Source organism: Siniperca chuatsi, linkage group LG13, assembly GCF_020085105.1.
Source record: "Siniperca chuatsi isolate FFG_IHB_CAS linkage group LG13, ASM2008510v1, whole genome shotgun sequence".
Lineage (NCBI taxonomy): Eukaryota > Metazoa > Chordata > Actinopteri > Centrarchiformes > Sinipercidae > Siniperca > Siniperca chuatsi.
This window is the reverse complement of record NC_058054.1, coordinates 8,014,881-8,026,161: the sequence shown is the minus strand read 5'-3', so window position 1 is coordinate 8,026,161 and position 11,281 is coordinate 8,014,881. Positions and strand designations below refer to the sequence as shown.

At 40.3% G+C, this 11,281-nt stretch overlaps 1 protein-coding gene across 2 annotated transcripts; it reads right to left on the bottom strand.

Annotated features, from left to right (window-relative positions):
- Positions 1-784: 784 nt before the first annotated feature.
- Positions 785-10,950, bottom strand: ralbp1 (ralA binding protein 1). 2 transcript variants are annotated; one of them, XM_044220478.1, is made up of 10 exons: positions 10,795-10,950; positions 8,543-8,848; positions 6,606-7,037; positions 6,119-6,468; positions 5,516-5,677; positions 3,925-4,056; positions 3,374-3,484; positions 3,111-3,232; positions 2,880-3,000; positions 785-2,675 (listed from the first exon to the last, which is right to left on the bottom strand). In XM_044220478.1, the coding sequence occupies exons 2-10, from the start codon at positions 8,793-8,795 to the stop codon at positions 2,376-2,378; spliced, it is 1,983 nt and encodes a 660-aa protein (XP_044076413.1). In that variant the 5' UTR covers positions 8,796-8,848; positions 10,795-10,950; the 3' UTR covers positions 785-2,375. The 2 variants fall into 2 exon arrangements, with proteins under 2 accessions (XP_044076413.1, XP_044076412.1); XM_044220477.1 differs by having other exon boundaries at positions 3,111-3,484.
- Positions 10,951-11,281: the final 331 nt, after the last annotated feature.

The window sequence follows — 11,281 nt, the reverse complement described above, 5'->3', positions numbered from 1 at the left end:
CCAAACTAGTTGTCATTCACAAAATCATGTATCTTGTATGTACAGTGCATGCATTAAACGCACCTTTAATGTGATCAGCAGTTGAATGTGAAAACAGCCTTCTAGTATTAAACTGCACATGCATCATTCTGCTCTGTGAATTTCAAATATGCAAGTGAAGTAATAATAGGCAAAACACATTTTTGATTGGAGGGGGACTTTAAATGCATTATAATAATAGCAATAAGAATGAAAATAATTTTCATGGACAGATATTGTTTGTGTTTCAGTTTGTGAAAGTAGATTTTAATTTATTTAACCATAAATAAGCTAATTTCCATTTATAGTAATTTTATCATGGAGAGACAAAATACAACAAAAACTCCAGACTAAAGTCTCCACGCCTGGTGAACACATTTCTGTCAAGTCAGTCCAAAAATTAAAAGCTACACTTTAATTTTGAAAAGATTTTGCTTAATATCCGGTCTTCTTATGGCTGTTTTTTTGTCCTACTTGACGCGGCTACTTTGCACATCGGAAACCAGTTAAAGCAATGACAAAAAAGTCGGGTGGTTCCACTATCTCTTAGGTTGATTCTGAGTTAAAACCCAACAATTGCATGCTTCACTTCCCCAAAATGGATGCAAAGGTTTTACTCACAGGGAAGAGGGAGAGGGAAAAGTATTCAGGGAATGTGTCATGGAAAATAGGAAGTACTTAATATGGACCACACTTCCAGCCAACATACTTGAGTAGAAAGGTAAACATTACAGTCTGTGTGTCAGAGAAAGACAAGAGATTCAGATAAATTATTCGGATCGACACTTTATTCTTCACAGCATCATTCTGTCTGCAACAATAAGCTACAAAAGCTTGGAACAATATGAAAATAACCTTATGAGAAGCTTCTGAGCCCAATCTAGCATTTATCTGTTTCACAGGATTAATAACAAGTTGAATCATGAGTCCAGATGAGATTGCTTCGATTTGCCCGTGACCAAAGCGGCAGTCACGCTAGCATACTCCGTACAGGTCATTAATAATAATAAAAAACAGAACATATGACAAAACATAAGAGCTGAAAATACAGTATGTTTGCAATTTTACAATAATATACACAAACGGTAAGTAAGTCAGGCCTTTGCTTCACTGAACAATGACAGTACTTTGCAATAGTCACGGATCAGTTGTGAAATGAAATGATTGACTTGTAATCTTGCCTCTTTTTTTTTTTTTTTTTTTTAATCACTTTCAACTGATGCCATGAATACAAACTCCACACATCAGGAGTTAAAAAAAAAATCAAATACACAACAAAACTAAACAAGCCTCTCTGCAGTCTCTGCACACATTTTGGCGACAATAATCATCACTACAGATGTTATTCCATCTTAAAACTGGAGAAATGTCATTTTCCACGTTTGTGCAAGAGAGGCAGAGATAACCGAGAAGATGATTGCACTACAGAGCAGAGTGTTGTTTCACAGAGCGACTGTAACAACGCTGCCTCCAGCTGTTTGTCTACATTTTGCAGTGATGAATATTCTTTTTGTTGCGCATTTGTTGTACGTTCATGTTTTCATCCACTGGTCAGTTGCGAGGCACAACGCCACTGTGTTTATGTGCATCTGCTGTTCAAAGAAAAGAAAGCATCTACAATATATTTATACATGTATTCATATATTACTAAAAAGCTGTAATTTAAAATCAATGTATTTCTTGAATAGTCATCCGTATTCTTCAGAATACTACTTAAATATATAATATATAGATAGACCAATCATAAATTCTTCATTATTCAAAGAGCTTTTGTATTAGTGGTTCTCTGGGGAAACGTGTCCAGTCCGGCATCTTCAGTTATGGCACAGTGGTCTCTATCCTAACATGTCAAATTTGCATCTAGGTAAAGGACATAGTGAGATACGGGGACTGAGATTATATCTGGTCTATGTTCATTTCTTTAGCCCTTACCAATAAACTTTATGTCATACACCGTCAAGGCGCCTACCTCTTACTCTCTCCTCCACCCCCTTACTTTATAAATCCATTCATTTCTCCTTTCCCCCGCTTCTTCCTTCATACTGGCTTGGCACTGTTAATTTGCTAATATGGTCCACCTTGTCTCTCACAGCAGCTGTGTGTTTTTTGTGTTTGTGTTTTGCATGGGAAAATGGGAAACAAGGTTATTTGATTTCTGCTAAAAAAGAGTCAGGACGCAAAAGACAGTATAACAGATTTTTCCACGGCTGTCACTTGGTGGACACAATTACTAATGAACTGATGGATCCAGCGAAGTGAAATCTCCAGTGGATAACAAGTGGCACTACAGGACAACTGAGCAGCGGTAGAGACGTACAGCGGCGCAGAGCCACCAAATACATCACTGAGATGACATCTCACATGTTGGTGTCTCTCCTGTCTTTGTTCGGTGAGGGCTTTGAAGGATCCTTAGCTGCCTTGCCATTGGCCGAGGCGGCGGTGTCTGCACCGGCAGCCACCGCGGCAATGGAGCGTTTGTTTGGCTCCTCGCTGCGGGGCTCCGGGCTCGGCTGCGTGGGCGGGGCCTGCTCGGCCGGCGGCTGGACGGTCTGTTCCTGCTGCAGTTTGTGGCTCTGCAGGAGGCGAAGCTGGACACGGAGCTCCAAGATGGCTTCCTGCTCCTCATGGATGGCCTGGTTCAGGTGGGTGTTTTTGTTCTACAGGGCAATTAAACACAGACCCAAACCAACTAGTTCATCTCAGACAATATTTACTGAAAAAATTATTTATTGTAAATTGCTCACGTCCGTACTCTAAAATATTAAGTATATAAACACAAAAAATATTTACTTGTCAGAACTCAACACACTTTAGTCAAACTTTAAGGTAAATAATAAGTGTGAGCTGAATGCGTTTCTCACCTCCAGTTCCTCGTTTTGCTTCTGCAGGTCTTCAAGAATCATCTGCAGCTCTTCCTCATCTTCACTCTCACTTTCACTGTCTGAAGAATATTCCTCTGTCTCACTGCGACCCTGCTGCCGACTGAGGAACACAATGATGGCTTACAGTTGAGCCCTTTAGTGCATGCTATAACAGTTGTATGTCATATTACAACATATTTAATACCTAAAATGGTTTCGGTCTTCCCTTACCTCTGTATGTCTGCAATCTCTGCTCGCAGTCTCTCGATTTCTTCCTTCTCAGTAGCAATCTGTCTACGAAGCACCTGCTCAAGAGAGATCAGCTCCTCCTGCTCTGTTAGGATCTCATTTTCCTGATTATTGAGACAATGTGGGGAAAACACAAAATTATTGCATCTCAAGTTGGCATACATGGAGCTTAGTAAGAGTGAAACATGAGTAGAGAGCATTTCATTCTTTATAAACACGTATGTTTGTGTGTTTGAATGACTCACCTGTGCTAAGAGGAGGTTGATGACTTCCTCTTCATTCTCAGTCATTTCCTCTTTTGAAACATCTTCCTTTGAGAGGCTTGCTATCTCCTGGGCTATCTTACTCTCACACTCCTAAAAGGCCAAATGAGGAAAGATAGAAATATAAAGCACAATGGTCAAGCAATTTTGGTTTTCCCAGCGAACCTTGGAATGTTAAATCTTTGTTCAGACTGTATCAGAGAGGTGTTGATTCATGTCATTTTAGAGGCCGTAGTTTGTGCTATTGTTGTACTGGACTGCATTATATGATAAGGTGTTCATCATATTTTGTCCCCTTGATACCATATGCGCCAGTACAGAAATAACAAAATAGTACAGGAGTACTGCTGAATAAGAGCAGCTAACCATCATGTTTATGTGCATTAGCCAGTAAAAGCACTGGAAATTTACATTAGTGCTGTAATTGAACAAGTAACAGCTCGCCGTATGTTGGTATGATTGTTCTTGCCCTTATTAAATAAAAAACGAATATATATATATATACACACATATAGTATCTGGACACAACTTACCTGACGTTTGGCCTCCCTCAGTTTGCGTTTTAGAGCGGTCAGGATTCTCTGAACCTCCCAGAGTCGCTCCTCTTTAGATAAGTCCTTCACCCCAGCCTGCAGGTCCCTGTGCAGGCAGTTCAGCAGGAACTCCTAAAACAAAATGAGTGCAACAGTCAATCAAATTTAAATTCCTTAATTACAGCAATCAGGGAAACTTGTGTTCCTTGAATGACGATCCTTAAAAAAAAAAAAAAGGTACAGAAATCAGCTTTCTTTTGACAGCAAATTCAGCACATCTGCCATTAACTTTAGAGACGTATTTCATTACTGGGAGCATATGCATGGACTTTTCATATACAAACATCTCAATCCCCATGCATTATTTCTTGTGTAAGTTAGAGGAGACAAAAACATTTCACTGGGATGACATTTAAGGTACATGTAAGGTATTTTTTAACGCTGACTTTCACAGTGTTGCTAATGTTGAAGATGTCTGCAACAAGTTAAATGTCTCCAATTTGTGTTTATTTTGCAGTGTGATGCATGCACTGGCATTTAAATGAAATGGCAGGAACTTCTGGCATATGGTGACAATATATCAAGTCCTGGCACACTGAGAAACAGGCAATGATAAAGATGTGCACTGCTGACAAGACAATGTAATATAAACAGAAGCAGTTTACTTCAGTAAAATCCTCCTGCATTACTATGTATCTGCTATGTAACACTTTAATCCCTACTTAAAGTGATAACAATTCATCATCTTCTTACTTAAAAAAAAGATATGTGAATATTTTAGAGAACTTAAAAACAGAAATATATTATATATATATTCAGGGATACAATATATCATTTGCAGATGCAAAAAGCTCAAAGACCCTTTAGCAAGAAATGGATTATTATCCATTAATCTATAAAACATTTTTTAGATTAATTGATTAACCAATTTCTCTATAAAATATCTGAAAAAAAGTGTAAAAAAAAATAGTAATCATAAGTTCTCAAAGTGATGTCCTCAAATAGCTTGTTTAGTCCAACAAACAGAACACAGATATTCAATTTATAATGATATAAAACACAGAAAAGTAGGAATTTGTTTTTAGGATTTTAATATTTGGCATTTATAATCAAAATTTTGTTTATTTAAAGGAATCATTTTGAAAATCTTCTCATATCTGTCCATTCAATACAAGCTGGAGCTAGGAGACAGTTAGCTTAGCTTAGCATAAACACTGGAGATGTGGAAACAGCTAGTCTGACTCTGTCCAAAAGGCAAAAAAAAATCTGCCTACCAGCACCTCTAAATCTGACAAATTAACATGTTATATCTGGTTTGATTAATCCATACAAAAACCACAGTGTAAAAACAACAAGGTGCGGTTTTACGGAGGGCTATGTGCATGACTATTTCCTGTCTTGTCTCTGGCTCCAGCTTCATACTAAACGGACAGACATAAGAGTGGTATCCCTCTCTGCAAGTAATGGAATAAGTATTTTTTTTTTTTTTTTACCAAAATGTCAAACTATTCCTTTAATCTTTGATTAGTTCTGTAAAATAAATTAATTGACTGAAGTTAACAAATTGGCTGCAAAGCGGGACTGAACCCACCTGTCGTCGGATCTCCTCTTTGATGCTTTCCTGGGTCTCAGGCAGCGCCGGCATCGTTGCCATGTTGGACCAGCGGAGGGGCCGCACCACCGGCTTCAGGACCACGTCTCCAAACAGCTCCCTCACGTGTGTGAAGAACATGTAAAGAACACGGTTTCCAATCTGAACACAAGGTCAACAGCTTTAGAGCTCTGCACAAACTGCATTTAGCCTTGCAGTGCATGTGAGATAGTGTTTGTATTATGTGTGTTAGTCTGTAGTATGAAACCGAATCGTCTCTGCACCTTCTCCACTACACAAATCCCTGCCTGATTAAACTGACCCTGGACTCCACTCATTAATTGAAAGAATTTAACAGTGTTGTGGCTACTGCTGCTGTTGGTTCAGAATAAGTGGAGCAGCCACAGAGACGTCCCCTATGGGAATAAATTAGCTTCACTAAACTGGGCCAGGGTTTTAGAGATTAACTGGCTGTTTGATCCAGTAAGAAATCTGTTGGTTTATTGCTAAGGGCTTTCTTATCTTTGAGGTACACTTGAGCCTGAGCCTGAGACCTATTTTTCTATTTGAAATAGTTTGCTTGATCTATCCTTCCTCTCTGACCTGTATGGTTGGGTTGAGGACGATGGAGATATTCTGAATATTCATCTTGGTCTCCGCCTCTCTGACGATGACGTGGTCCATGTGCGTGATGAGCCAGGAGAGAACGAGTCTGCTGTCTGGCGACACCTCGGCCAGCAGCCTCTGGAACTCTGTCACCTTCTCGGCCTCCACCTGCCGACCGCAGGCATCCTCGAAGCGCTGGGCCAGATCCCGGCCCAACAGGTTCTCTGGCAGCTCACGTAAGTACTGCTTCAGTAGGCTGGCAACCGTGTGGGGGTCATACTCCTCCAGGCAGGGGCACTCCTCACGGTCATATGCTGCTTTCAATTCATCCACCTTGGACTTCATACCTTAGAGGGAGGGAAGTTTATGTGAGTATCAATCAGACATACTAATATTGAGATACATACTAGTTGTATCTTTTTATGTCCTTTTTTGCAACTGAATCGATGATGGAAAAATCAACAGCCTCCCAAAGTCTCTATACCTGAGACCCGGTAGATGCCTTCACACTTCATGCCATAATTTTCGATGTAGTCCACACATTCTCTGAAGACGGCTGGCAGCTGGATACCATCATACAGAGCTGTCCTCTTGACAGCTTCAGCCAGAGGTGCTCCAAAGATGGGCCTGAAGGCGGGGGTCTCCACTGGGACTGGCTCTGCCTCTGTTGTCGGTTTCTTCTTCTTCTTCTTCTCCTTCCATTGTTTAACCACATCTGCAGCCGTCAGGTCCTTAGATTTCTTATCCTTGCCCTTGTCTTCCTTGGGGCCCTTCTCCTTCACCTTGAAGTCCTTTTCCTTCTTCTTGGAGAAGCTGGGCTTCTTGAACACATGGATTCCCTTGGAGCGCTTCATCTTTGACGGGCTCTCGGCTTCGTCTGCTGAACTGTCTTCCTGGAAGGCGGCGTAGCCTTCCGCTGTGAAAGTAAAGAAAGAGTAGGAAGAGGCAAAAATAGGGTTAGATCTGAGGGGAGAAACACCCCTGTTTTCTTATCCTCCTCCTACGACAGAACTATAATAGCAGTGAAATAGAAACAGTAAGAGAGATGTGAGAGAGAGAGAGAAGATAGCAAAGGAGGGGGAGAATGGGGACTTAGAAAAGAGGTCAGGGACCGATTTAGCATAACTCCCACTGCACCTTACGCCTCTCCTCTCTAGAACAGGCTCAGTTAAAATATTTTTCCTCAGAGCAAACAGCTACAAGATGGTGTCAAAGACACTTAAGTGGTCTCTTCACAGTTTTTGTCTCCTCTAATTATCTCTACTCTGGGTTTCCCCAAGAGCAGACCCTGTTTATCACACCGCTGCCTGAGACACACCTTCACCAGGCTCTCTGGGTGTGTTCTGACACTGTCCATCTCTTCCTCTCTCCCACCATGCCCTGGTGTAGGAGCTAAATACAGACATGGAAAAATCCTGATACAAAGTGGACAATGAGCCTGACAACCACTTAGTGAAAAACATTCTCAATAAAGGAACATTTCTCTGCGCTACAGGCAGCAACAGCCAACAGGATGGAAAAGTAGGAAACTCTCTCTCTCTCTCTCTCTCTCTTTACTCAACAACTACTACTGAGGCTTAAGCACAGTAAAGGTATTCAGTCCTCAGCAGTTTTAAAGCTGAAGGTGAGAGGCCTGATGTAGATGATCTGTATGTACTTGGAAGCGCCCAGAAATTAAAGGATAAGGATGGTGATATTCAACATTTTTCGTATTATCAACAAATCCCATGGAAAAAGGAATTCCTGTGCAGCCGAAAACTCCTAAAAACACACAATGAACACTTACCCCTGACTGAATTAATGGATTTCAAGCTTAGCCTTAGCAAAAATGCTTTCTTCAGTTAGAGCACATTTTAATTAGTAGTCATTTGCATGCCAACCGTATACTGACCGAGTAAACCATTTGCATGCAAGGTTGCCAAAAAGAATTTTCATAATTATGAGATATTACATCATAATTAAGGTGTTATGGTGTTACTACAGTATATTACAGTGTGAAAACACAGCAGAGACAAGCAATTCATGGTGAGCAGTTTGACAAAAATATATCCCAGAGTGGGATTTACCCAGTAAACTCTTGCCATTTTCAACATTTCCTATAACCAATATGTTATAGAAGACGTGATACAATATGATACTAGAAGTCACGTATTCTCAAACCCATGAACATAGTTTTGTTATACTCAAACATTTATTAAAAAGTCAGCAGAAACATTACAGGATAAGTCTGATAGAAATTCATAGCACAAAGTCACTTTTTTAGAGGTTTCAGCAATTTCTCGTAGCTTTGACAAAACTTGGAAAATGGCTGAAAGATCCGCAGAATGTCCAGTAAGTGACTTTGTGCTAAGAAATTGTTGTCAAACTGCTTTTTCCAAGGTCAATAAACCTTCAAACTCAAATTACAGGATCATTTCTTACTCCTTTTCTCCTTCTTCTTGAACTTGTTCTTCTTCTTGTTGTGCTCTTTGTCATCGTCTGAAACGTAGGCGTCAGGTGCCTCATGGTGGTGATGGCCATCATGAGGCGGCGATGGTTCCCCGGTGCGGTACAAGCCGGGGAACTTGGTGGGACTGATCTCCTCAGAGCTGGGGGTGCGGGCCACACCCCCTGGGTGCTCAGCCCTGCGCTGCTCTGCAGGGCTGCTGCTGGGGGGCAGGAAGCACTCAGTCATTGCTGCTCTGGCCTTATCACTCCTCTGACTGGCACATCACCTCTCCATCACACCTGCAGTGGGCAGAAATAAAATATACTAACACAATACAGCCGTGGGCGTTCGACTTCTCAGATAATCTCGAGTGCGGTCCAGTTTGCACACAGATTATTTAATTATTCCTTCTGCGTGTTATCCACCCCTTATTTATCTGACAGGCCAGGTCTGTGAAATTTAAATTTTATTTTTTGTATATTTATTTATTTTTGTGAACTGAACTTGAAAAAACTGCTTTACAGTACTTTTCACCATACAGATGTAATTAATTACTAAAGGATTTTAAAACTCGAGTGTCTCATTCCATTGGATGATTTTAATCTTTCAACTTCAACCTATTGTGCGAGATATGTGCAGTTGGTTTTCATACAGTTTGAGTATATGCTCGCATGTATGAACTACTGTATGTTGCACTGTACGTCTGCTCTCGGCACATGTTTCCTCTGCAGTACTAGTAATTGTTTTGCCAAAGCAACAAAAGACTGTTACTCTAGCTCTACGAAGACCTGCTTAGCATAACAGAAGTTGCTTATAACTATGTAAGAGCACATTATAGCAACACAAATGCATATTAATCTGAAAAATCTGAACAAAATCCACTCATTGTCTCAGCAGTATTGCTTTAGAGAAGAAAACGTATACGCATAGTTTCGAAACCATATTAGAAACAGCTGTAACACAATTAAACATTAAAAACTTACATTTTTTAAAGCTAAAATATGATTAACACAAATTTTTTATTCAGGCAAGCTGTGATAATGTGTGCAAAATAAGCTATTTTCCATCTATACTAACATTCAAAATCTGTAACATCTATTCTGATCTGTAAACCAAACAAACATTTTGTACTCAGAAAGTTAAAAGCACAATAAAACAAGTTAAAGCCCTTTCCTGCTTCCTCTTCTTTCCTGGTTATTTTAATGGCGTCTCTAAGAACAGAACAACTGCAGCAGCAATGTCCACCCACCAGATGGGGCTCTGCTATATGAAGGATCTCATCTTCCATGTCCTACTCCTTACATGCCAATTCTGACATCCACAGTCGGCAAAATCAAAACTACAGACCACTTCATCAACCATAGAAACAGCGATCTATCAGGAACACAGCCCTAAAGACTGTAGATGAGCACATATGTGTTCATCTGATGAGCTACATGTTTAGACAATCATTTGAAATAAAAGCAAGTCTGAAATGTTTATGTTAAATTAGGCACAAAACGGAACTCCTCAGCCATCAGGTTGTACATGTTTTAGGAAGTAGATTAATTTACGGAATACTGCAAGGGTGCTTCTGCTGATACGCTTGTATTTACCCCACATATCACTGTAATATGTTTCTCAAACAGCAGGTTGAAGATATCCTGTTACATATTGATACTTGAACCAATTTAAGTCAAGTGGTTAGTGTGGTGCATTCTCAGTTTCTCCAAGAAAATACGCTGCAGTACTAAGAAGACAAATGTGATGAAGATGTAACACAACAGCCATACGTTCACTTAATACGTTCTTAATTGAACTCTGGACACACTATTAATAAAGCCTGTCTGTCTGTCTGTCTGACATCTTAATCTTTTTTCGCTGTGGGCAGATTATACTCACTATTTCTTTGCCCTGTCCTGTTTCCAGAGGAAAATTAATCCAACACAACCAGTCAAATATGATCAACTTCCTCTTAAAATACTAGGTTAGTTTCTGTACTAATGACTATAAGCATGTTTGCATTAAAAACAGTCAGAAAGTAGAAGCTCTTCTGAATGGAGGGGCCCATATGCTAACGTTAGTTCAGCTAGCTGCCAACCTGCTAAGCTAGCTGATTAGCCAGCCTATCCGTCACGGTTAAAGCCGCTGTTTCGTCCAGACAAAACCAACGTGAGATATATAGTTAGCTACATGTGCTAAACTCTATTTTGCAACAGCTGTAATGTCGTTGAACAGGCAAACCACAAAAGAGAAGAAACTTTACCAAGTACTATCCCGTTCGGTCAATCCCAGAGTGGAGCTTCCGGATGTCTGTGTACTAAATAAACCCATCTGCGCTTGCGCGGTAGCACCTAGTGCATAATGGGAAATGTAGTTCGAAAGCAAACTCTTCAATTGTTTGGAGCTTTCACCGCAAATGTATAGTCTATGTAGGTTTCTTGGCCGAGAATGATCTGGAATTAATGAGGAATGTTTAGGCTGTGGTATCATCTTGTTCTAAACCATAAGTTTGCTGTTATACAAGCCTATGTACACGATAAACTATCAAACCATGTTTTGAAAAGCAACTATAATCCAAATTTGGTGAAATTACTTGCTATTCTGAATCTTGTGTGCTTTCCCAAGCGCTGTGGTTGGACTCAGAAGACCGGTGGTCATCTTGACATATGAAACACATTACTCCTCTGATCATTGGTGGCATCGTCTGCTCCAAACTCACAGCTGCAATGGCGAAATGAGGTCATGATTCA

Bases quoted from the DNA above. Each gene is read 5' to 3' on its own strand.
- ralbp1 (XM_044220477.1), bottom strand. From the start codon at position 8,795: ATGACTGAGTGCTTCCTGCCCCCCAGCAGCAGCCCTGCAGAGCAGCGC. The intron at 6,469-6,605 runs GTATAGAGACTT...CCTCCCTCTAAG, and splicing joins AGGCATCTACCGGGTCTCAG to GTATGAAGTCCAAGGTGGAT. The intron at 5,678-6,118 runs GTCAGAGAGGAA...CCTTGTGTTCAG, and splicing joins TCCTCAACCCAACCATACAG to ATTGGAAACCGTGTTCTTTA.